The sequence below is a fragment of the Cervus elaphus genome, chromosome 5 (assembly GCF_910594005.1).
Source record: "Cervus elaphus chromosome 5, mCerEla1.1, whole genome shotgun sequence".
Classification (NCBI taxonomy): Eukaryota; Metazoa; Chordata; class Mammalia; order Artiodactyla; family Cervidae; genus Cervus; species Cervus elaphus.
This window is the reverse complement of record NC_057819.1, coordinates 24,585,384-24,613,049: the sequence shown is the minus strand read 5'-3', so window position 1 is coordinate 24,613,049 and position 27,666 is coordinate 24,585,384. Positions and strand designations below refer to the sequence as shown.

Genomic DNA, 27,666 nt, shown 5'->3' with positions numbered 1-27,666 from the left:
CTTCGATCTTTTCCAGTATGGTATATTGTAACAAATATACCTTAGTAATCTAAGATGTTAATTGTTGGGGAATCTCAGTGTTAAATATATGGAAATTCTCTGAAATGTGTTCTCAATTTTTCTGTAAATCTAAAACTATTCTAAAAACTAAAGCCTATTTAAAGAAAAAAAAATAGATGAACCAGATCTTTGCTTTCTAGAGTTAATATAAATGTGACCTGGATGACACCAATAAGAAACAGGAAGTGTTTATTACATGCCAAGAAATTTCTACCTAATAATTTTTTAACAAATTCATGATGCTCATTGTAAGACTTCTCTATTTTTATGAGGCCCAAATGTTTGTCACTTAAATACAGTTATGATTAGAAGGGGCCTTGACAGATGGGGTAGTAGAGGGGTAATAAATTAGGCTGGAAGGAAAAGGAAAGAGCTAGTTGCTCAGTCTTGTCTGACTCTTTGCGACCCTGTGGACTGTAGCCCACCAGGCTCCTCTGCCCATGGAATTCTCCAGACAAGAATACTGGAACAGGTGGTCATTTCCTTCTCGATGGGGTCATCCTGACCCAGGGATCAAACCTGGGTCTCCTGCATTGCAGGTGGATTCTTTACCATCTGAGCCACCAAGGAAACTGGTGGAAGGCTGGGAGGATTTGTTCACATAAGTGATGACATGAAGTCATTTTCCACAATGCATTCAGATGCATGTATCTACCTACGGAAAACTTGGTGTGCTAGTCTTCTCAGGCTGCTCTAACTAAATACCATAGACTGGGATTAAACAATAAACATCTATCTCTCACAGTTTGGGAGGTGGGAATGACTAAGATCAAGGTGCCAGTATATTCAGTTTCTGGTGAGGACCCTTTTCCTGGTTTATAGATGGCTTCTCCTGGCTGTGTCCTTACCAGTGACAGGGGCCAGGGAGCTCTCTGCAGTCTCTTTTAAAAGGGCACTAATCCCATTCATGGGGGCTCCCCTCATGATCTAATCACCTCCAAAGTTCCCATCTCCTAAAAACATAACATTAAGGGTTAGGGCTTAACAGATGAATTTTGGAGGGCCCCAGACATTCAGTCTGCAGCACTTGGCATCTGACTTTCTAAATATTTGCCATAGAATGGTGCCTTAGTAGGCTGGTCTTTCTAACAATGAGAGGGTCCCTGTTTGTATTTGTTCCCTATGGCCTCTGTAACCAGTTACCACTGAAGTGAGACTTAAAGCAATAGATGTTTATTCTCTCACAGATCTGGAAGTCAGAAGCTGCAGTCAGTTTCACTGGTGTCCGCAGGGCTAGTCCCTTCTGGCGAGTCTGATGAAGAAACTATTTCCTTGTCTTTTTGAGCTTGTAGAGGCCCCTGTGTTCCTTGGCTTATAACCTCTCCTTCCATCTTCAAACTCACCCCTCCAGTTTCTATCATTGTCTCGTGACCTTCTCTCTCTCATGGGGAAATCTCCCTCTTATGAGAACACTTGTAATGACATTTAGGACCTGGCTAGATAATCCAGGATAATCTCTTCATCTCAAGAGCTTTAACTTAATTGCAGCTGCAAAGTCTTTCTTAGCCATATAAGGAAGCATTTGCAGGTTCTGTGGATTAGGATGTAGATATTTTGGGGGGTTGTTATTCAGCTTGACCACACTGGTTCTTAGTTGAAAGAAATATTGGGAATATGATAGAGAAGAAAGTGAACAGCAGTAATGCATTCTTTTCTACATGCCCCACGATCTTCATTTCTGCCTGTGACACCCATCCATCCATGGCCCCAGCCAGCAGCAGACCTTCCCTGCTCCCGAAGCCTGGCCAGGGGCTGACAGCAACAGCCCCTTCTTTCTTCTCAACCACTGAGGGGTACATTGTATCACATGCTTACACTGGCCCATACATTAACTACCACCTCAACAAACATGTGGTAGAGTCAGGGTCTGGGCTGCAGAATGTATGTTGACCCAACAGGAAGTGCCCTAACTGCTCATGATCATGACTTGGCAAGATAATGTGGGGGCAGATAAGTTGTTCAATGTCTCTTGATACCCCCACAACACTGAGCCACATTTAGCAGATAAGTATAGAGACGTACAGACTCCAGTCTTTTTCTGTTTCTAATCAGTGTCCTACCACCATCACCACCACCATCATCATAATCACGATTATCAATTATCATCACCACCGTCATCACTATCACCACCTTCATTATCGTTATCATCACCACCACCTTTGTCATCATCATTGTCATGACCAAAATCTTTTTTAAAGATCAGATGGTTAGTGTTACTTTACTTTGTAAAACTTTTATGTAGAAAAGCGAACTCATAAAATCTGGAAGGAAGAGCATATACTTTATCTACTAAGATTAAGATCTGGGGTGGGAGGAAGGCTCAAGAGATAGGGGATGTATGTATACATATAGCTGATTCACGGTGTTGCTCAGAAACTAACACAATATTGTAAAGTAATTACACTCCAGTTTTTAAAAAAAGACCTAATGGAGGCCCTTCATGGACAAGGCTGATTATTTAAGTTGTTCTACAGGAAGGAGCTTTGAACCCCAACTTCATTCTATTACCAGTGCCGTGGCTGACATGAGCTGTCACTTCAGAGAGAAGGGGCAGTGCACTAATTCACACAAGCGCCATACAGACCAACTCTGCTCAGAGACCATGATGTCAAAGGTCAGGAGGATTCTCCGGAAACCTTTATCACTTTCAGAGCTTCATGGCAATATAGGGTGAAACATTAAGTCTCTCAAGTTTCCTTGAAGGCATTGCAAGCCATTTGTGCCGAACCTGGTCTGAAGACGTATTTGTTTGGCCTGCATGTTGGTTTTAAGAAATTAAAAAAAAAAAAGTTATACATGTTTAATCAGTTATTCATGTTTAATAATAAGGAGCTTTCAATTTTTTTAAATGGATTTTTCTCTTAAAAGGATTAGAAGATCTGCCAATACTGCATTTTTTTCAGAACCTTCTCCAGTTGTCAACAGTCTCTACCACTACTGTTTTCCTTTAGATCACTGTGCCCCCTCACTGTGTGACCTGTTTCATCTTTGTAGTGTTTGAAACTGGAGTTCTTTTTCCCAATACTATACCCTTACATGTGTCAAGTCCAAAGAGAGCTTACAAGCACACTAAAATTACTTGATCTCACCTGGCTTTAATCTTTTCCTAGGAGAAGCTTTCCCCTCCCTTTTCCTGTTTGTGGCTGTTCATGCCTTTGGCTATTCTCTTTGCTGCTGGAAAATTCAGTTGTCATGTTTCATATCACTTTCATCTTGCAGCAATCTTTGCAAATTAGCCTTCTGGCAGATAGAGCCCCGACTGTTTAGATCTGCCCCAAGTTGCCTCTCAACAGTAAGGCGGGACATTTAAAGAATAAATGACAGAGGGACAGTGGCTCCTGTGGATCTGATCCAGCTACCTGTGAGTGTTTAAACATGATGGGTTAATCTTGTGATTGCATTCTCCAGAATTCTAGCAAAGATTAGTATAGTGTGCCATTAGCTGAATTTCCTATCTAATTCACCTGAGAATTCTCAGATATAGAACTGCTAATACAACAAGACTGAGATCTGAATTAAAAAAAAAAAAAGAAAAAACATGAGGAACAGATAATTTTTATCAAGTTAGATTTTTTTTAAACTGGGCCATTGATTGAGGAGATAGTTACCATTAAAACACTGAGGTTGTATATTTCAAATGACAAAAAGATATAGGCAGGTACTCTGTGCCTGATATGATGGCTAAATGACCCACTGAGGCCTCCTCCTTCTACCTTCCTGCTGTGCCGTCTCTCCATCACAAGACGGCAGCTGCACCTCCAGGCATCACATGTGCATTCCAGGCATGAAAGAGAAAGAAGGGAGGATGAAAAGTGTATGCCCTCTGACATTCTAGCTCTCTATCAGGGAAAATCTTGTTTCCTGGAAGCTACAAAATAGATTTCCAGAAATATACACATAACGGTCCTTCAGCTCTGCCATCTCCCGCCTCCTCTCCCTCGTCCAGTCAGTAACTCTTCCTGCCTATTCACTCAGTGCCAGCCCCTGTATGCCAGTTGTGGTACTGTACTACTGTACTTTTCAAGGTCCTGGGAGATGAAAAATGTTTTATTTTTCCTGTTTGTTTTTTATGTATTATTAGTGTGAAAAGGATTATAAACCTATTGCAGCTACAGTATATAGCTGATTGCTTTTGTTGGGTATCTGTGTGTGTTAGTCCCTCAGCCGTGTCCAACTCTTTGCAACCCTGTGGAGTGTAGCCGGCCAGGCTCCTCTGTCCACAGGGTTCCCTAGGCAGGAATACTAGAGTGGGTTGCCATTCCCTTCTCCAGGAGATCTTCCCTTCCCTTCTTCAATCAGGGATTGAATCTGGGTCTCCTGCTTGGCAGACAGACTCTTTACCATCCTTGCTAGGCTAACCTTGTTGGACTTACAAACAAATTGAACTTAACGAATGCTCTCTTAGAACATAACTCATTTGTATGTAGGGAACTTACTGTAGATCCAACATTGGTCACACAGTTATTCAATCATTCCATTATTGAATATTCATGTACCTAGAACCTATGGGGATCTATAAGGTTTGAGTAACAGCAACAGTGAAAACTAAAGGAATGAAAAAAATGAGGGACTGATGGAGGAAGGAGATAAGGAAGAAAAGAAAGAAGGAAGAAAGGAATGAAAGATGGAAGGGAATGAGAAGAGGAAAGAATACTTCCTGTCCTCAAAACATTCACTCTCTGCTATGAGAAATGGATATGTAAATGAGTAATTAATCAACAATCATATCTATCCCTTGGCATGGTGATCAGCCCTCAGAGTACTGGGTGGAGATGTGTGCTGAACTATTCTCGGGACATCATTCACACAGTCAGTGTGGTGTATCTTTGAGTTGGGCAGTGCACAACCTACACCGATGTATGAGGCAATCCTAGCACTGGTGATGGTGGTTAAATGGAATTATGTGTGCAGAGGGAGTTGTGATTATTGACTATTTTAGAGTTGAGAAACCCGAGGCTTAAGGAGATTAAAAATTAGATCTCATAACTAGTAGCAGTCAGGATTCTATTCTGAGTGTAATTCACTCCAAAGTCCATTCTGTCAACTACTATGTTTGCCTGCCTACTATCTTGTCTAGAGAATGTTCACAATGACGAAATAAACTTTCGTGCTGTAAAATCTCTCTGGAAGTGGCCTGAACTGTGAAGGTTAATAGCTGGATGTTTGAAGCCTTTGATAAAATAATGTAAGTGATTTTTCTTTTCTTGAATGAAACTGATAACAAACACATCTTCTATGAGAAAAACAAACTTCCTGATGAAATTCTCCTTCACAGCAGCTTTGCAAGATTTTAGCAAATCCCCCATCATGCCCCAAACCAGAAAGGCAACACTGACTTAAAGTTTGTCTTTAATTATATTTAAATCATGAAGCTTAACTGAATGTATTGACATTTATACTGAGAAATTCATTGACATTCTATTAACCTCGATCAGCAAATTAATTCTTCAACCTCAGACCTAGAGCATGTGAGGGGCTGGAGCACAGTTACAAATTGATCATGGGATGTAGTGTGGCTTGGTCATGTGGGAATCGACTGGCTAAGCCTAAAGAAACAGAACCCTCGCTTGCAGAGGAGAAATTCACTGGATACGTATTTGAATTATTTTTTGTTGTGAAAGAGAATCAAACGTCTGAGCCTCTCAGCTTTCATTTGTCATGTCAGATGGGAGTTGAGAAAACCATTGGGAGAGCCAGTCTCCATCAATTAATAGTCCTGTTTGCATTTTCACATGAATGGAGACTCGACTCTACAAATTTAGCTGCATGCTTTAAGAGATCATGGCTAGTTAAAGAAAATTTGTCTCTGCTTATGGTGACTTCCAGGATCAAGCTGATGTTGTTACATTTTTGAGCTAAGATTTTGCATGCAATGTACCTGTCAGAGGTGCTTGTTTAGGGAGTCCAACCTTGCTTTTCTGATGAAGACGGTTCTTTGGCCATTACCTGTGAGCTGTAGCGTGGGTCCTAAGATGAGTTACTAAAAACCTTGTCAAGACACAAAGAATTTCATTCCAAAATGTCTTCCTTTGACCCAGCTGGTGATATAGCCTGCAGAGAGAGTCTTAATAGACAGTTTTTTCTTAGTGTGCTCTCTTAACAAATAAATGCATTAAAGTGGAGGAATTAGAGGAATTTTTTTTTTTTAGTTTTTGAAATATTAATTTGAAAATTTTTTATATTGAACTGTAGTTGATTTACAATATCAGTTACTTTCAGATGTATAGCACAGTAGTTCAGTGATTCAGCTATATATATATATATAAAATATATGTATTCTTTTTCAGATTATTTTCAATTATAAATTATTACAAGATAGTGAATCTAGTTTCCTGTGCTATACAGTAGATTGCAGAGGAAATATTTTTCACTGAAAATTATTGAGAGCAAGGATGTCCCTGGTGGTCCAGTGGTTAAGACGTCACCTTTCGATGCAGAGGGGTTCAGCTTTAACCCATGGTCCAGGAACCAGGATCCCACAGGCCTCGTGGCCAAAATCCCAAAGTAACATAAAACAGAAGTAACACTGTAATAAATTCAATAAAGACTTTAAAAATGGTCCACATCAAAAGATATTTTTAAAAAATGATTGAGGGGAAAGACGAGGGAGAAATACTGTACCGTGTACTGTTGTCAGTCTGAGAGGAGTGAAGGAACAGTGCTCAGAGCTGGTGTTTCAGATAGACCCTCTTCCCCGTCCCGAAGAGGAGAGACGGAGACATTTAGAGTTAATTACACATAACTGGGTTGCTTCCCTTCCCTGACAATTCTGCCGTATTCTGATTTTGTGTGTTCTGCCCAAAGCGCATCTAGGGTTTCATCGGAGATGCTGAGCAGACCGAGTTGATGGCATTCTCATTACCTGTTTATGCAGACGAGTTGTGATCTCTACCCGTCTGCAGTCCTGGCAAGGATGCTAATGTGTCTGTGCCCTACAAATCGGATTTTTTAAGTAAAAAATAATACTCCCAACAAAAATAAATACATAAAATAAATTATCTCTCCCTCTGCAAGTGAATATGTTTAAGAAAATGTCAGGCTATGGAGAAGAAAGAGTTTACTGCATTTTTCTTTCTGTATTTATCTGCAGCAGCACTTCCAACTCATGTGTGGAAAACACTTTCTGATGGGAGGAGGGGATGGGGGAGGCACTTCTAGGATTGCTCCAAGAACATTTCACTTTCAGATAGAATTTTGCCTTTCTTTCCTAATTCTGAGCAGAGACTTTTAATGGCTCCTTTTTTTTTTTAGTATTTATTTTTTAATTCAATTTGGCTGTGCCAGGTCTTCATTGCCACATGTGGAATCTAATTCCCTGGCCAGGGATCGAACTCCGGGCCCCCTGCATTGGGAGCATGGAGTCTTAGTGGCTGGATAATGAGGAAGGGCCTCTTCATGGATTCTGACTCTCCATTCCTCCCGCTTCAGTCCCATGTCTCTTTTACTATGAGTATTGGAAACCCTCTTTCGCTAAGGACAATATGTACTCTTTAAAAAATAATTTAAAGTCCATCTAGGTCATATACACACTACTATATATAAAATAGATAACTAATAAGTATCTACTCTATAGCACAGGGAACTCTACTCAATATTCTGTAATAACCTACATAAGAAAAGAACCTGGAAAAGATATATGTATGTGTATAACTGATTCACTTTGCTCTACACCTGAAACTAACACAACCTTGTAAATCAACTATACTTCCAGGAAAGTCCATCTATGTCAAACAGAGGTTGAAATGTCATAGTAAAAGTAGCTTAAAATGAGTTTGATTAGGAACTTACAATTTATAAATGAAGCTGAAGACAGAGAAGATCAGGCTATTTCACCTTAAATATATAAAAGTTAGAATTATGGTCTTATTCTCAGATATAGACTGAACCAGTATTCATTGAGTGGGAGAAGTAATCTTTGGGGGAGGGGGAACTTCTTTCAGTTTTGATCAATTTTTTAAAAGTTATCTAGGTTTTCATTAACTTTTCTTGAAGACTTATCTTGTACCTTTGTTACATCATATGTTTTCGACATTCCTAAATGGTCATCATCCTTGTTGATTTTCTCTTTTCAAACACTAACATGTTTAACTCTGCCAAGCCTTTTTTTTGTCAGTCATTTCATGTGTGAATCAAGTAATGCAAGCAATTCTCTCCAAAATTACATTGGTGGGTTTTATTAAATATGACAGTTTTTTAAAAATTAAAAGTATCCCTTTGCAGTAGATTTGCATGGTGTTTGCATGTGATTGCATTTTATATACAAATAGCAATCAGTGATGACATTTAATTTTTTATTTCAATATTTGATTTAATTTCTACTGTATACCAAAGTGATTCAGTTACACACATATATACATTCTTTGTCATATTCTTTTCCCTGATGGTTTATGACAGGATGTTGAATATAGTTTCCTATGCTATACAGTAGGACCTTGTTGTTTATCCATTCTCTATATAAGAGTTCACACAACAGTGACATTTATGATGGGCATTTAGGGTGCAGATGCTGAGTTTAGAGAGATCACCGAATGAGGTCTACATTTCCATCAACGGCATCACAGGGCCGTTGTATTGCTTCTGTTATCTTCCCAGCCTTCTGTTTCCTCATTTCCCCTTCCTTGCTGTAGGGAAACCTGGTTTGTATGCCTGCATGTGTTTGTGATTATATTTGTGGTATATTTTTTTTCGGGCAAACCTGCAATAGTAGGTGATAACTAGTGTCTTCACAGTCTTTGGGCAGGAAGATGGTGACTCTATCAATAGGAGTTTAAAAAATCAACACAGATTTGGAATGAACAGGTACACAGCACTATATTTAAAATGGATAACCAACAGGAACTTGCTGTATAGTGCAGGGTGGTGGTGGTGGTTTAGTTGCTAAATTGTGTCCAACTCTTGCATCCTCGTGGACTCTAACCTACCAGGCTCTTCTATCCATGGAATTCACCAGGCAAGAATACTGGAGTGGGTTGCCATTTCCTTCTCCAGGAAATCTTTCTGGCCCAAGGATAGAACCCGGGTCTCCTGCATTGCAGGTGGATTCTTTGCTGACTGAGCCACCGGGAGCAACATAGCACAGGGAACTCTGCTCAATGTTACGTGGCAACTCGGGTGGAAGGGAGCCTGGGGGAGAATGGATCCGTGTATGTGTATGGCTTGAGTCCCTTTGCTGTCCGCCTGAAATTATCACAACATTGTTAATCGGCTATACTCCAGTACAAAATAAAAATTTTTAGTTTAAAAAAGTTTAATAAAATGGAAAGAAACTAAAAAAAAAATCAAGACAGAAATTCATATATGTACACCATGAGCCTCAGTCCTGCAAATTCCCACTGCCTACCCAAGCTTAAGTGTGTCTCTCCCGCAGCCTTATTTCTTTACATTTCTCCCTGGTATTCTCTGATTCACCTGTGATCCATTCTCAGCACTGTAGCCATCGTGGTGTTTTCAAACCTCCCCCTCCCCCGCCATGATGGGATCCTATTTAGACTTGGGACTCTAGGGCTGCTTTGGCAGGTGTAGTGGTGTGTAATGATGTGCCCCAGATGCCCTGACGACAAAAGTTCATTTGTGTTTCTCTGTGTGTGCTCAGTCGCTCAGTTGTGTCTGACTCTTTGTGACCCATGAACTGTAGCCCGCCAGGCTGCTCTGCCCATGGGACTCTCCAGACAAGAATACTAGGGTGGGTTGCCATGCCCTTCTCCAGGGGATCTTCCCAACCCAGGGATTGAACCCAGATCTCCTGCATTGCAGGTGGATTCTTTACCATCTCAGCCACCAGGGAAACTTGTGTTTCTAGACAAGGACAAACCCATTCATGGTTTGAATGCTTGACCCCTATAGTCCCTTCCATCAGACCCCAGCAATGGGCCTATCCAGGAAGGAGCTATATGCTGACATGCAGACTCTACAAGTCACCTTTGTCATCAGAACAATGAAGACAAAAGCCAAACTCTACAGTGGGAGGCATCCAGGTGAGGGCTAAGAAATGGCTTGATCAAGAAGGTGGTGGCCACTTTTCCAGGGGAGTCCTCACTTCTTCTTGGATTGACTTCCTTATGGCAGCCTTTCCTGACCCCACCCATCATGGACTGACGTGGAGCACCCTCCATCTGCATTCCCAGTGCAAACCCACCCAGCATACTCTGGTCAGGAACGTTCATTGGGTGCTCAGATGGAGGGTAGGTGTGGTCGTGAGTTTCAGGGGAACCTGCCCCCCGCCACATGGTGATATGAGCAAGTAATCACTGCCTCCCCCCATCCAAAGGTCTCTTCTTGTTTCATCCATTCCCCAACTTCTTCCCCATTGATCCTACACTCATACTTTTACATGAAGGCTCTCCGTGCTAAAAATAGGATGTGCAACTGAAGAAAAGAAAGGAGATAGCCATTTCTGAACCCCACCTGGTTTACAGAAGGACTTCCTAAAGACAGAAAAAATACATAAAGATCGTAGGCACACAGCAGGCCTGTACTTCTCTTTAGAGAGTGTTGAGTGTGGTTTTGCATAGTAATTGTCATCCTGATGGTTGGGGTTTGCTTTCAGCACCTGTAGGTGGGGCCCAGAATGACAGATGGTTCCACACAATGAAGAATGTCCCTTACGCAGTTTGAAATTCTAATGTTCTGCAGACATTTTCGTAGGACTCATAACTCATCTGAAAGAGTGTGACTTTTTTTCACTTTTCCCTATTTCAGAGATCTATAATTTAGCTTGACTTATTGTTCCTAGTTCAATTAAGATCATTCTGCACGTTTTTAACATTGAAGTATTGTTGACTCACAGGTTTGTGTTAATTTCTGCTACACAGCAAAGTGATTCAGGTGTACATACATATACAATTTTTTTTTTTTTTAGTATTCTTTTCCATTATGGTTTAATCATAGGGTACTGAATATAATTCTCTGTGTCATTCTGTACTTTTTAAGTTATAACAATAAGTCTGGTCTGTGAATTCTTATCCTAGGTACAGTTTTTATTCCAGGGCTTGTGTGTACACTTGTGTTTTTTTCGTTTCCTGTTTTTCTCATTCAGAACAGTCTCAGATCAACTCTTAAATCCAAATTTATTTTTCTTCCTTGGAAATAAATATTTCCCCACCTCCTAATATCTTCCAGTGATGATTATTTCCAAGCATTTACATATTGAAATCAATGTTAATTTATTATTTTTTAAAGGTTTAATAATTTCCCATTTCTCTTATGATAAAGAGATTTGCAAACTTTTCCCATAAGGGGTAAGATAGTAAATATTTTTGGCTTTGTGGGCCATATGCTTTCTAGCCTGCATAATCTTGTTTCTTTTTAAACAATGTTTAAAAATGGCAAAGCTGCTTTTAGCCCAGGATCTATGCACAGACAAGCTTTGGCTGAATTTGACCACTGACCATAGTTTGCTGACTCTGCGGGAAAAAAAAACAAAACAAGTCTGAATGTGGCTACAAGGACTCTCTCCCTCTACCCACCCTTCAGCTGTATCTCTCATGCCTCAGTTCTAAGCCCTCTGCCTATTCCAGTCATACTGGTTTCTTTTGTTTTCTTCAACCCACCGTGCTCCCTCCAAGCTCAGGGCATTTGTTGCAATTCTTTCTGCCTGGAAACTGGCCTGGAACTTGGCCTGGAGATCACAGGCCAAGGCTTGTTACTCCAGGAAACACATCCTTATCTCCCTGAGTACACCAAAGTCCTCTAACATAGCTCTCATCTCACCAGCTGCTTCTGTTTCTCACCTCTTCTTACAGTGGCTAACTTACATTTGTTGACTGGATCATTTATTTCATATCCATCTTCCTCACTAGAATGTTTGCTCTGGAAGAGCAAGAATCTTCATCCATCTGCTCTTTGGGGGCTAAGAGGGAACCCTGGATTATGACATTTGCCAGTTTCCGTGGTGTGACTATTCCCCCCCAGCCACAGAACCCTCCTGCACTGTTGGTGGGAATGTAAATTGGTGCAGCTACTGTGAAGAACAGTATGGAGGTTCCTTAGAAGCAGAATGGAGTCACTGTGTGATCTCTCAGCCCCACTCCTGGGCACGTATCCAGTGTGTGTGTGCTCAGCTGTGTCCAACTCTTTGTCACCCCTTGGACGGTAGCCTGCCAAGCTCCTCTGTCCATGGAATTTTCCAGGCCAGAATACTGGAGTGGGTCATCATTTGCTTCTGCGATAGATCTGGAGAAAACCATAATTTGGAAAGATACATGCACCCCTATGTTCATTGCAGCACTATGCCTAATAGCCAGTACATGAAAGTAACCTAAATGTCCATTGACAGAGGAATGGATAGGGAAGGTGTGGTACATATATACCATGGAATATTGCTCAACCATAAAAAGGAACACAGTAGTGCCATTTGCAGCAAGATGGATTGACCTAGAGACTGTCATGCAGAATGAAATAAGTCAAGCAGATAAAGATGAATAAACATATGACACCATTCTACATATGGACATGTGGGATCTAAATAAAGGGTACAAATGAACTTATTTACAAAACAGAAATAGAGTTACAGATGTGGAAAACAAGCCTATGGTTACCAGAAGGTAAGCGGAGGAGGGTTAAATTGGGAGATTGGGATGGACATATACACACTACTGTATGTAAAATCGATAGCTAATAAGCACCTCCTGGACAGCACAGGGGACTCTACTCAGTACTCTGTAATGGCCTGTATGGGAGAAGAATCTGAAATGTATATGCATACATAACTGATGCACTTTGCTATACAGTGGAAAGTAACACAAAATTATAAATCAGCTATACCCCAATAAAAAATTTTAGAAAAGAAAATATTTCCACTCCAGTCAAAGTCAAGCTACTAAAATGATGTCAGTGTATGTGGAGGTGAAAGGAGATGTATCAGCTCAGCCTGGGCGACCTCACTGGCTCTCCATCTTTTTAAGCTAACTTTTGTATCTGCATCTCTACCACCCAGCAGTGTCCAGTAAATAAGAATTCCTGACATATCACTTGAGTGAATGAATGGATAGAGTAAATATTGACAGGGAGAGCAAGAAAGCTTAGATAAAAGGAGGAAATGCAGCATAATTTGGTTCAAGCTGCAAGTTTTTCCATTTTGCTTCTCCAGAAGTGCTCTGGTTACCCGACCTCAGAGTATTATAAGGTAGAAACAGAAGATGTGAGAAGACAAATTTATGGGGACAAAAACTTCATTATAAGGTGCATGCAAGCTCAATCGCTCAGTCTGTCTGACTTTGTGACCCCATGGACTGTAGCCCACCAGGCTCCTCTGTCCATGGAATTCTCCAAGCAAGAATAGTGGAGTGGGTTGCCATTTCCTTCTTCAGGGGATCTTCCCAACTCAGGGATCAAACCCACATCTCCTGCATTGGCAGATGGATTGTTTACCACTGAGACACCAGGGAAGCCCTAATTATAAAGTACATACATTAAAGGGATTGTGTATATTTTACCTCCTAATGAGAGGTTTTCATTTTGAAATATTAATGAAAAAGTTAGAAAAAAGATGTCAGTAGTGGAAAACTTTCATCCTGTGATAATATCTGAGAAAAACCAATTTGTTTGAGTTATAGCCTTATTTTAATCTTGCACATGAGATGTGAAGGGAAGGAAAAAGAAGTCCATGGCACTTGCATTTTGCAGACATCTGGTTGCCCATGTCTGGATTTGATGCAAAGTTCCAAAATGCCACTGCAGAAAAATACTGGCTTGGTCAGAAGGATGCCTGCAAGTGGAGCTGGAAAGGGTTAGTGCCTGGACTAATGGCTCCTCCACCCCTTCACTCATTCCTCATGTCTCTTTCATTGACAGAATCATTCACATAGCATTTGTCATTTGCCTGTGGTGTCTTCTTTACTTGAAAAATTCCTTCAGTTTCCCAACAAGCAGATCCTGAGACGAGACTGTGTGTGATTTATAAAGGAAATGTCCCCAATAAACCAATAAGAGGTCAGGGAGAGGAGAAGAAGGAGAGAAGAACCCAGGCACTCATGCTGTTTTCGAAGTCACGTGCAGGGTGGTTTTAGCCTAACCCCATAGGGAGCCCGTGGAGCATGCTCAGTGCCTGCAGCTGATTCAGCTGGAGGTGAGGGCTCACCTTCTGCACCATCAGACTCTGCCCAAGGGCAACCTCCAAGGGTAGCGATCTCTACAGCACGTGCAGCCAGCCCTTTGTACTTGTGGGCAAGATGGCTCCAGAAACTCAAGAAAAGCCATCCAGGGCAAGTCAAGGTAGATATCATTACAAATGAAAGCACTTACATGTGGAGAAAACGGAACCCTCCTACACCGTGAGTGGGGATGTAAACTGGTGCAGCCATAGCAGAAAAGAGGATAGAAGGCTCTCAAAAAATGGAAATAGAACTACCATCTGACCCAGCAATCCCACTCCTGGGTATATATCTGAAAGAAACAAAAACAGTAATTTGAAAAGATACATGCACTCCGGTGTTCATGGGAACATTATTTACAATAGCCAAGACATGAAACAACCTAAGTGGCCTTCCACTGATGAATGAATAAAGAAGATGTGGTACATACATACAGTGGAATGGTACAGTACACGTGTGCGTGCTCAGTTGTGTTCGACTCTTTGAGACCCCATGGACTATAGTCCACCAGGCTCCTCTGTTCATGGGATTCTCCAAGCAAGAATACTAGAGTGGGTTGCCGTGCCCTCCTCCAGGGGATCTTCCCGACCCAGTGGTTGAACCCCTGTCTGTTGCATCTCCTACTCTGGCGGGCAGATTCTTTACCACTGTGCCACCTGGAAAATCCTAATGGAATAGTACTCAGTCACAAAAATGAATGATATTTTTCCATTTGCAGCAACATGGATAGACCTAGAGGGTATTATGCTTAGTGAAATAAGTCAAAGAAAGACAAATACTGTATGTTGTTGTTGTTTAGTCACTAAGCCATGTCTGGCTCTTTTGCAACCCCATGGACTATAGCCTGCCAAGCTCCTCTGTCCATGGGATTCCCCAGGCAAGAATACTGGAGTGGGTCACCATTTCCTTCTCCTAAATAATACATAATATCGCCTATATGTGAAATCTAAAAAGATTTACAGCAAACTAGTGAATATAATTTTAAAAAGAAGCAGTCACAGATATAGAGAACAAACTAGTGGTTACCAGTGGGGAGAGGGAAGGGGGAGGGGCAACACAGAGGGAGGGGGTGGGTAGTATAAACTATTGGGTGTAAGATGGTCTCAGGGATTCACCGTATAACACAAAGAATATAGTTGCTAATTTTGTAATAACTATAAATGGAAAGTAACCTTTAAAAATTGTGTAAAGAATAAAAAAAAGTAAAATTTCAAAAGAAAAAGCACTTAGAATCCAGGAGTAAGGCATGTGGAAATGATGAAGGAATATGAGGAGACTTGGTTGGAACTCTGAACTGTCCATCACCATTTACTCCCTGGTCTTAAGTGGCTCTCATTCACATGACCTCTAGAAAGTGTCCTGAAGTTTTTAGAACACATCTCAAACTATTTCCTAAGGGCACAGTCATTCAGATACTAGATGCGACCTCTCTCCAGCTTTACTTTTGTTTCCAGCAGTTTTACCCATTTATCTTTTAGACTGCCATCTGGGAAAAAGAAACCTAAGTTGCAAATGAAATGTAACTCTCTGCTTCCCCCCATCCACCCCACCATATCACCCAGGACACTCACACTTATGGTGGAAACCAGTTGTCCATGTGGTTGGTTACAGAATGCACTCTGATTGTTGGCACACTTTTTTTTTTTAACCATAATATGTTGATTTTCTAAACTGGAAGAAAAAATACAGGTAACTTCAACGTGCATTGACTTGCATCTCAAATACTTAGCTCTTAATTGTTCTAATGCTGGGAGGTCTGTGTCTGCATGGTTTCTCATCTCTCCAAGTGATGATGGTAGGCCTCCGTATCTAATTTGTTTCCACATCTCTGTTCTGATTTATGGACACATTGTGGAACTTAAAATAATTGGCTGAAGACCCTAAAGGCAAGCACATCTTGAAGCATCTTGTTACAAAAAATGTTCCAGTTTTGGTTATACAGAATTCACTGGAAGCATCCAGTTTGGGGTCTTGAGGTAGCCCTGTGTAATGCCTTGACTTGTGTTTCTTGGGGTTTAAGAAGTTGCTTTACTGATCTTCATTGCTAATAGGCATACCTGTCCTGGCAGTGGAAAAACAGGTAGGGGTTTATAACCCAGGGATGCAGACTGGGCATCCTATACCCAGATCTCCTGGATCCTTTTCTCAGTAGCTGGGTGACCTTGGACAGATGGTTTACCCTCCTTGACCCCAAATTCTTCATACACCAACTGGGAGTAAATAACAGCTATTTATTGGAATACCGTGAGGATAGCAAGAGGTAAGACATAAATGCCCTTCAAACAGCTCCCATTCAAAATAGTGAGTGGTTATTATTCCATCACTTTGGGAGAAGAAGCATGTCCACCCAGAAGATTTTCTTTTTGCTTGAAAGTGATGCCCTTCCTTGACCTTGGGATGCACTGGGGGTGGTTCCATTTGATCCTGGAGGATGTGGTCATTGACTGTCTGAGCTGACCCAGAGGCTTGTTTTCTGAAAGGGTGTTTTCTTTTCCTTAAATCTGGGGAAGCCTCAGGCTATGGTGGAGCTTCTCTGGTGGCTCAGAGGTAAAGAAATCACCCTCCCATGCAGGAGACGTGGGTTCAATCCCTGGGTAAGGAAGATACCCTGGAGAAGGAAATGGCAACCCACTCTAGTATTTTTGCCTGGGAAATCCCAGGGACAAGGGTGCCTGGTGGACTACAGTCCATGGGGTTGCAAAGAATCAGACACAACTTAGCAACTGAACAACAGCAGGCTATATCAACAACCGTGTGTCTTCATTTAAAGGTGAAAAACACTTCGATTTTTATTAAAGTATAGTTGATTTACAATATGTTGGTATCAGGTGTATAGCATAGCGATTCAATGTTTTTGCAAATTAGATTCCATTATAAGTTACAAGATAGTGGATATCAGTCCCTGTGCTACACAGTGGGTCCTTATTGCTTATCTAAAAGACTTAGATTTGGGGACTTCCCTGGTGGTCCAGTGCTGAAGAATCCACCTGCCAATGCAGGGGACGTGGATTCAATCCCTGGTCTATGAAGATTCCACATGCCGAGGGGCAACTAAACCCATGCCCCAGAACTACTGGGCCCACGCACTAGAACCCAAGCTCTGCAACCAGAGAAGGCTCTGCAACCAGAGAAGGCTCTGCAATGAGAAGCCTGTGCATTGCAACAAAGAGTAGCCCCCGCTCGCCACAACTAGAGAAAGCCCCAAGTGTGACAACGGAGACCAAACACAGCCAAAAATAAATAAATAAAACTTTTTAAAAATTAAGAAATTAAAGGCTGAGATTTTGAATCCAATGCACCAAGTGGCCCATGTAGGGGGAAGCTATGGGCAAATAAGCAGAGTTCCTGGTGGCTCAGAGGTTAAAGCGTCTGCCTGCAATGCGGGAGACCTGGGTTCGATCCCTAGGTTGGGAAGATCCCCTGGAGAAGGAAATGGCAACCCACTCCAGTATTCTTGCCTGGAGAATCCCATGGACGGAGGAGCCTGGTGGGCTACAGTCCACGGGGTCGCAAAGAGTCGGACACGACTGAGCGACTTCACTCACTCACTCACTCAAATCAAGGATATATTATCCAACTTCTCTGTGAGAGAGAACTACTAACAGATGCCTCCAAGCCAACTGAGGTGGAACCAGTCAGTAGGGATCTGAGGAGTCCCTGAGAGGGTGCATTACCCTACCCTGCTTCCATTTCTGTCTTGTGTGCAAAGGACAGCTGCAAGCAAGACAGGGCAGGAAGGTGGCTCTTGGCTTCCTATGCTGGTGGGAGCCACACCAGTGGAAGAATCTAAGCCTGCAGGCAGCTCCATGCCCACAGTGCTCTGAGGTCCGTATGTGATCCAGAACTGAGCCTCTCCATGGGTGACTGCACTGTTTTCCATGCAAACTCCGCTCTAACTCAACAGCGATGCTGCCTTCCAGATGGAGTTCACACATAGAGCATTGCCCATCCCTGCTGCTAATTATTTAATTAGGTCTCTGTGGGGAGGGAGCTTCCCTGGTGGCAGTAAAGAATCTGTCTACAATGCAGGAGTCCTGGGTTTGATCCCTGGGTCAGGAAGATCCCCTGGAGAAGGGAACGGCTATCTACTCTGGTATTCTTGCCTGGAGAATTGCATGGACGGAGGAACCTGGCAAGCTCCAGTTCGTGGTTTCGCAGAAAGTCAGACATGCCTGAGCAGCTAACACTGAGGGAAGGAGAAGAAGGAGGCAGAACGGGTGGGGCTGGGTCTAGGGCCACTGAAAGTGGCCTCTGAACGCTTTACGCTGGTCCAGACCCCCAGGCGCCCTTGGCTGGAACTCTCTTCTTTTCCTTCCTCATTCTCACACTGATGGACATCAGAAACCCTGAATGTTTCTTCTTCTTGGTTCATCTGTGTCTTCACAGATTTCACTGACCATATTTCCCAAATCCACTCAGTTAGGACATTCCATTTCAAATACCTTTGTATACAAAATATTTCAAAGAGTGTGGGTATCCATATAATTAAATTTTAAAACTTCTAACATAGTTTCTCATGATGTGGTGGCATAAGAACATGACCTGGATAAAAGGAGAGAGAGAAAGATGGAAGCAAGGATGGAAGGAAGGAAGGGAGGGGAGAGAGAGAGAAGGAGGAGGAAGGGGAAGGAAAGGGGTGGAGGAGGAGAAGAAAGAAAGAAGGAGAAAAGGAGAAAGAAAGGGAAATGACAAAGAAAAAAAAAGAGAAGAGAAAAGAAAAAACAAAACCTGTGCCTCACCCTACTCAGAAACAATCAGAACTTGGAGTGTTGCCTGGTCATTAGTTTGTTTGTGAAGTTCTCCCCAGCTATTTCTAATCCCTGGGTAAAGTGGAGAAACACTGCATATAATATATGCACACATATTTCATAAGCTTCTACTTAACAGGACTTTGTCTGTCTCCTGTAACACAGTAGATAACAGGTATTGTCCTCTGCACTAGGCACTCTGGGAACAGGCTAAGGATGACTACTCTTTTCAGAGTATTTCAGGCTAAAACCCAAACACTCCAACTGCAAAGGTACAGTCCTTAGCTTTCCAGTTAAACATGAAGAAGTGATAAATATTGCCGAATGTGGAAGAGTTCTGGAAACTCTCAAGTGCTAAATATTTACAAAAAATTATTAAAATTCAAATTTCCAGTGGTTTGCCAAGACAAGATTTGCTAACAAGATGGGTTCCTCCAAAGCTAGATCACCATATGCAGAATTTACAGAGGCAACTGTCAGGAACCTGGTGCACACCCTAGTGCCTCAGAAATACTGAGAAGCTTCTGCCTGCTAAGGAATCATTCAAGAAAAACACACAATTTCAGAATACATGACCTTCCTAGAGTTTGCTCTGGCTGCCAGGTTAAGAGTGTCCAACCTAGGTTGTTTTCATCAGCAAATCAAATAGAGGAAAGTTAGCTCTAAAGAAACTGTTTGCTTTACCCTTTGGCCAGGCAAGGGATCTAAGGGCAAAGAGAAAATCAGACTTGATAGGAGAACCATGCAAGATTACTGAAGGAGTAAAATTAGAAGAAGTAAATAGAGCACTTTAAACATTATTGTTATTCTGACCAGGGTGGAATGGTACCTCACTGTAGTTTTGAGCTGCATTTCTCTAATCATTAATGATATTGAACATCTTTGCATGTGCCTCTTGGCCATCCGTATGTCTTCTTTGGAGAATGGGTAAAGATGTGGTACGTATGTACAATGGAATATTACTCGGTCATGAAAAAGAATGAAATTGGGTCATTTTGTTCTAGATAGACCTAGAGGCTGTCATACAGAATGCAGTAAGTCCAAAAGAGAAAAATATTTAGTGCATATATGTGGAATCTAGAAAAATGGCACAGATGAACCTATTCGCAGAGCAGGAATAGAGATGCAGACCTATAGAATGGATGGATGAACATGGGGTTGGGGGAAAGGGGGTGGGATGAATTGGGAGATGGAGACTAACATATATGCACTACCATGTATAAAATAGATGACTAATTATACACTACCATATAGTACAGGGAGCTCAGCTTGGTGTTCTGGGGTGACTTAGATGGGTGAGATGCAGGGGCTGGTGGGAGGGAAATCCAAAAAGGAGGGACTGTATGTATACTTGTAGCTGATTCGGTTCATTGTAACTAACACAGCATTGTAAAACAACTGTATCCCAAGAAGTAAAAAAATATATATTGCTGATGTTATTTTAGATGGGTCTTGCAGAAGGGGAAGAATTTGCCTAAATGGAGAGATTTATAAAGGTATTTCTGATAAAGTGAACTCTGTGAGTAAATTGTGGGGATGTGGCCGTAAGAAATGTCCCATATTCCAGTGGAATCTGGAACTGTTCAGTTTTCTTGAGGTTAGGACACCTGGAAGGGGAAAAAAAAAAGAGAGAACAGTGTAAAGTATGGAGTAGGGTCACGATACTGCATACAAGGAATTACTACTCTGAAGGAATTCCCATGTGCCTCCATTGTGGAGTTGAGTTTCTGAATTCAACTTTTACGAATTCTGCTCTGTGAATTTCCCTTTCCCTGTGACTAAACATAGAAAGCAAGGCTCAGAACAGCCAAAAGTAGGATTATCCCATTTCATGAATGGGAGAGGAATACTGGAATGCTTGCAAATTCCAAATATAAAAACCAAGATGCATTGTAGTATCACTTTCCCAAGTTTCCTGTGCTTGTGGAAACTGTCGTTCAGAATTCCAAAAAGGCAATGGCATGTGTTTCAGGAAAAGAAATCTACGCAGAGTATCAATCCACAGTGGCTGACACAATTTGTTTCTAATTCTTATCACAGCCACTGTTTCTTAAAGGGTTCAATGTCTTTCTTTCAGAAGCCAAGAGAGAGTGATTCTTGTAGGATTTAAAAACCAAGTGCTATTCTCTTTTGTAAATAAGTTCCTTGGTAACATTTTTTTTAAGATTCCACATATAACTGATACATATTTGTCTTTCTCTGACTTACTTCACTTAGTATGATCATCTCTAGGTCTATCCATATTGCTGCCATGGCATTGTTTTGTTCTTTTTTATGTAATAAAAAAGTAATAGTCCACTATATATATGCACCACATATCCATTCATCTGTCAGTGATGAATGGGCATTTATGTTGTTTCTCTGTCTTGTCTCTTGTGCAAAGTTCTGCTATGAACACTGGAGTGCTTGTATCTTTTTGAATTATGGATTTGTAACTGATTCACTTTGCTATACACCTGAAACTAACACAACATTGTCCATCAACAATACTCCAATAAAACCTAGAAAATTTAAATGAAGAATAAATTAACTAATTAAATAAAATAAAAGCCAGCTCCATTTTGTTCTCACCATTGCCCACGGTTCACTGTAGCTACTCTTGTTCCATGTGAGAGGCCGCTGCTCATGCAGGGAGTTTACCTCTGTGACTGGTGCTCTCTCTTTGGGAAGATCTTCTGATCTTCCTTCTCTTTCTTGACTTTCTCCTCCTCGTGTTCCAAATTCCCCACCATTTATCTCTGAGCTTCTTATTGATACATTTGCATGGGTCTGATGGTGATAAATGTTTCAATAGCTTTTTCATATCTTAAAGGCCAATTCTTGTCCTCTTAAATGTCAAGGTCAGTGATCATTTTTGCAATTACGTGAAATTCCAATCTCTAAAGACAGATCTGATAGGTGGAAGTGGCTTTGGTCACGTAGGGTTAAAACGCATCTCTCCTTGCTGCCTCCTTGGTGAACCCTCACCTGTATCTCTTCACATCTTCCCTCGGGGAGTGGCTGGCACCACATCTGGATCTTTTCCACCTGTCACTTAGAAAAGCAGACATTTTATAAAAGCTGACTATAAAAAAGAAGAAGTAGCCAGTGAATTAAAGTAACCAAAATAGCTGCAAAAATCATCCTGGTATTCTGACTTGGATTCATTTTCAGATACGTGTTTACAGAAAACCCAAGACATCTGAAAACTAATCATTGTCATAATCACTCCTGTTTCCAGGTAACATCTGGCTACTTCTCCTTGCTCATCCGTGTGGGTCCCATAGCCCCAGTCTTCTGTTCATGGCTCATCTCTGATTCTCTGCCCTTCTTTCTCATTCCCACCAGAAATAAAAAGCCATATCACCCTCAGACACCTTTAAAATTCTGTGCGTCCAACTTGAAGAGACTGTGGCTTTGGAAAATCCAATATAGGCAGCAAAGAGATTTCTGGGAGTGGGAGAAAGTATCCTGTCCTCCTAGATGGAGCTCAGGGAAGAAATATTTAGGAAATTCAATTAGCATTTCATGTAGTCATCCACAAACACCAGTCCTGGGGATTCTGAGCAGCTCACAAGAAACAAGCGTTGGGAAGTTTGAGCAATGGTGTCTAAGGCCAAGCCAAGGCTGTGAATCTTCTAAAGGCTGCTCTTTTGGATATTGAATATCTTTTTTTTCCTTTCTTTTCATTGGTATATAGTTGATTTACAATGTTGTATTAGTTTCAGGTGTACAACAAAGTGATTAAGTTATACATATATATGTATCTATTCTTTTCAGATTATTTTCCATTATAGATTATTACATGATATTGAATATAGTTCCCTGTGCTATACAGTAAATCCACGTGGCTTATCTGTCATATATATAGTAGTGTGTACCTGTTAATCTCAAACTCCTAATTTATCTCTCCTCCCTCCCCCACCCCTTCCTCTTTGGTAACTATAAGTTCGTTTTTATGTCCGTGAGTCTATTTCTGTTTTGTAAACAAGCTTATTTACATCTTTTTTTAGATTTCACATATAAATGATATTGTATGATATTTGTCTTTGACATATTTCACTTAGTATAATAATCTCTAGGTCTATCCACGTTGCTGCAAATAGCATTTATTTCATTTTTTTATGACTGAGTAATTTTCTATTATATATAAATATATGTATAATATATATGTATATATCATATAGATTATATATATGCATATATCGCATCTTCTTTGTCCATTCATCTGTGCATGGTCATCAAAGATTGCTTTTCCAACAGACTCTTTGAAAGATAGTATAAGTGTACATGGAGATTGTCTATTGCCTGCCAGGCACGCCCACCCAGTCCTCAATGCTCTTCTCTCCTCTCTCCTTCTGTTCAGTGCAAATGGTGCCTCCTATGAAGTCATGCAGATCGACGTAGAAATCGAAGAGCCCGGTGACCCGCCGGCCACACAGCTTGTCACATGGCAGGTTGAATATCCAGGAGACATCACATCTGACTTGGGTGTCTCCAAGATCTACGTGAGTCAGAAAGACTTGATCGGAGTCATCCCACTGGCCATGGTAAGAGAGTCCCTGCCCTGGGCTGTTAATACAGACCTCAGGGAAAGGCAAAGCATCACGCCATGACCTAAACACCAGGGAAAATGTCAGTGAGCCCAGAACCAGGGTCAGGGAAAACTGACAAAGTTACTGCAAGTTGCTGATTCTAAATACATACTTATATATATCTTTAAAATATTATTTAGAAAATAATCAAAATCCAGGCATTAGATTTGGGTCTTCCACTGTAAGAAAAGTATTGATGATTTTATCCAGGCATTTGTATGATACACTGGAGACTATTCAAGGATCTTAAACACGTATACCTGCAGAGACCAAACGGATCTAGCATCTGAGTGAAAGGTGACAAGCGACTTGACAAATACCTAGTGAAAAGGCCTAGCCAACAGGAAAGCCATGCAGGAAAGCCAAGGAAACATCTGAATTCTTAAGACCTACTGACTTTTCAACAGAAAACATCCAAATAGTTTTAGTGTGAACCATCAACTCCTTCTTGTGAGAACTGATTTTATTTTAAATCAAGCTTGTCTAGGAAAGGGTTAGCTATAATCCATTCACAGGCAATCTATTTGTAACTTGTAGAAGGTTTAGGTCTCTAAGTTAGTCCATGTGTTTCCTAGGATTTGTGGAACAGAGATAGGTTTTCATCCTTAGACGGACCACCCCCTGGTTACTATGCAATGGACCACATTGCCTGTGTTCCCAACTAACCACCCAGGTTGACCTCAACAAACACATCAATGCCTTGTCTAGCCTCACATTTTCCTGGGGTCTTTCTACAAAGAAATAGTATGTTTTCCTAATGTGAGTTTTCACAGTGCAAATACTTGGGATTGAGAGTCTGCTGAGAGTACTTTGAGCTTCCTCATGTTACAAAAGTACTTTTTCTGTTGGAAGTGAAGGATTGGTTGACCTATCCACTGACAGCCTCATGTCTCCCCCTCACCATCTATTAGGAATTGTTGACAAGCGTTATTATGGGGCCATGAAAGGATGTCAGGAATCAATCTTTCAATACAAGGTAACATGGACAGTTGCCTAGTGACACTAAGTTGGTTATTATGCTGTTCATTAGGTGATGTAAAGGTGTTGGGGCCCTACAGTTGATAAGGGCTCTTATTAACTATTTCTTTTATTATATTTTAAAGGCTCCAAATCTCCCCGGTACATTATTTCATATGTGACAGCAGCACTCCTTCGTTTAGGCTATTAGTGGTTCTATTACTGGCAATGGCAAGACCATTTGTCTTGAATAAGTAATTATTTGAATTTGTTCCCCTTTTCAGCACCTTTAGTCTGATGAGCTTTTAGCCATACACTGCACAGCTTCTGTTGCTTGGCTCAGCATCAGACAGTCTGCTTGGTTTCCCGAGTTCAGCATTTCTTCTGCCTAGACTGTCAGCCTATTTCAAACCCCACTGTTCTTCATAACCTACATGAATCCCTGCTCACATGAATCCACTTTCTGTCCTCTACTGGTCTCTGAAACTGTTCTCACCTTGCATCACCCTTTCTGGCTACGATACATGTAATTGTAGAAGTGTGTGTAATGGCAGAGCTAGAGGAATCTGTTTTTATCAGTTAGGAATTGCATTTGGCCGCAAACAAGCCCTAACCTTAACTCCAAACCTAGCCCTCCCCACTCACTCCACTTTACCCAGGCCAATAGTTGCTTTAAGACAAGTGTGTTTTTCTTTCATGTAAAAGAACTCCTAAGGTTTTTAGTGCAGGGCAGGTAAATTGCCCCATGCTATCTGAGACTCAGTCCTCATCTTTATTTCTGCTTCAGCACTCGAGGGCATACATTCTATCCTCATGGATACCTTATGGTCCAAAATGACTGCTGGGATGCCAGCCAGCATATCCATATTCTGCCAACCAGAAAAAGTAAGAGATACAGAATTGGATCAGTTTCTTTTCCCTTTCAAGACGTCTTCATAGGAAGCCAATGTAATATTTCTGTGTGTATCCAATGAGCAAGAACTTGGTTATATGGGCATAGTTAGTTGGAAGGAGGACTGATAAGTCTACTTTTTAGCAAGGCACATTGCTCATGTTCTGTTACAAGGAAACAACAAGAGATTAGATATTTCAAGGCAATGAGCAGTATTCGAAACAATCCGTCTCCATTTCCAGATGAGGAAACTGAGGCTTGGAGCGATTCCTAATCCCAGCACCTGTTTTCCATTCTGTGTTCATCTTTATGAGCCTCCTGGGAAGCAAAATAAAATATACATTTATCTTGGTCTCCCTTTACCGGCTATTGTTGTTGTTTAGTCACTCAGTCCTGTCCGACTCTTTGTGAACCCATGGACTGTAGCCCACCAGGCTCCTCTGTCCATAGGATTTCCCAGGCAAGAATACTGGAGTGGGTTGCCATTATTAGCTATGCAACCATGCTAATTTCACTCTGGCTCAGTTTCCTCATCTACAAAGGGTGAAAGAGATAATACTCATAAGATTGATGTAAGAAACAGTGATAATTCAAGAGGGCCTGGAAGAGTGCCCAGTGAAGTCAAGCATACAAGAAATGTTTGCTCTTATTACAATCACTTAGTTACTAAATGCAAAAGGTAAATAATTCCCTAGCAATTACATTGTAAAGTCTTTCAGGAAAGGGAAAGTTCCCAGTCCCCATGTTTCCCAAGATAAGAAGAGTGCTAGGCAGTGTATAGATGCTCAGTGATTCTTTTTTTTTTAAACAATTTTAAATAGTTACACTCCATTTACAGTCATTACAAAGTATCGGCTATATTCCCCATGTTGTAACAATAAGTCTTTGAGCCTACCTTACAGCCAATACTTCCTACCTCCCTCTCTCTTACCCCTGTATCACCTGTTCACCACCTCTCCCAGCTGGTAACCTAGATTGTTCTCTAGACCCGTGAGTCTGCTTCTTTTTTGTTGTATCCACTAGTCTGTTGTATTGTTTTAGATTCCACATATAAGTGATATCATACAATATATGTCTTTCTCTGTCTGACTAATTTCACTTGGCATAATGCCTTCCAAGTTCTTCCATGTTGCTGCAAATGGCAAAATTTTATTCCTTTTTATGGCTGAGGCATAGTCTCTTGTTTATATACACCACATCTTCTTTATCTACTCATCTGTGGTTGGACACGTAGGCAGTTTCCATGTCTTGGCTATTGTGAATGATGCTGCTCCTAATATTGGGGGATACTCTCTAATTCTTGAATGGAAATGAATAAATTGCATTAAAAATGCATTAAAACATATGTGATCTGAGGAGTTTTTTACTAGTTCTTTCTGAGCATCTTCCTCTGGAACTTAAAGTCTTCAGGGTCCTGATTCCCTAGTCTTTTGTATTTGGAGCATTTTGAGTCCCTTTTCCAGAGAAAGTTGCATCATTTCATCTTTGACTTGATTGGAAAAAACTTTCCCTGTTTAGGAGAGTTGTCACTAAATAGACCTTTTGCTGTTTATTTTCATTTTTACTTTATTTTTGTTCATTATATGTTTGTTGAGAAGTATTTGAAATCTGATATCATTGTGTCTATCTACTCATTTGTGCCATATATTCTTTTTTATTGACATTTGTTTGATTGACGATGTTGTGCCAAACTCTGCTTCACAGCAAAGTGACTCAGTTATATACATACAGACATTCTTTTTATATTCTTTTCCATTATAGTTTGTGACAGGATATTGAATATAGTTCCCTGTGCTGTACATTAGAACCTTATTGTTTACCCATTCTAAATGCAATACTTTGCATCTACCAATCCCACAGTCCCAGTCCATCCCCCTTCCTCCCCTAAATCCCCCTTGGCAGCCACAAGTCTCTAGGTCTATGAGTCTGTTTCTGTTTTATAGATAGGTTCATTTGTGCCAGATCCAGCAATCTCACTCCTGGAAATATAACCAGAAAAAACTATAATTCAAAAAGATACACGCCCCGCTATGTTCACAGCAACACTATTCACAACAGCCAAGACATGGAAGCAACCTAAATGTCCATCCACAGCTGAGTGCATAAAGAAGTGATACATACATACAATGGAATGCTACTGGGCCATAAAACAGAATGAAATGATGCCATTTGCAGCGACATGGATGCACACAGTGATTATCATACTGAGTCAAGTAAGCCAGAAAGGGAAAGACAAATACCATATAATATCACTTATATGTGTTACCTTTTTTTGAGATGTTAGAGACAGAAGGAAGGCCAGCTCACCTGGACCATAATGAGTCCCTGGAGAGAGAATACTTTGA

At 41.0% G+C, this 27,666-nt stretch overlaps 1 protein-coding gene across 1 annotated transcript in view; it reads left to right on the top strand.

Annotated features, from left to right (window-relative positions):
• Window positions 1-27,666, top strand: part of TMEM132D (transmembrane protein 132D) — an 835,380-nt gene that overhangs the window by 551,577 nt on the left and 256,137 nt on the right. The window contains exon 4 of the mRNA XM_043902103.1: window positions 23,244-23,427. Within this exon, the coding sequence (XP_043758038.1) occupies window positions 23,244-23,427 (184 nt within the window). The remainder of the gene's footprint in view (window positions 1-23,243; window positions 23,428-27,666) is intronic.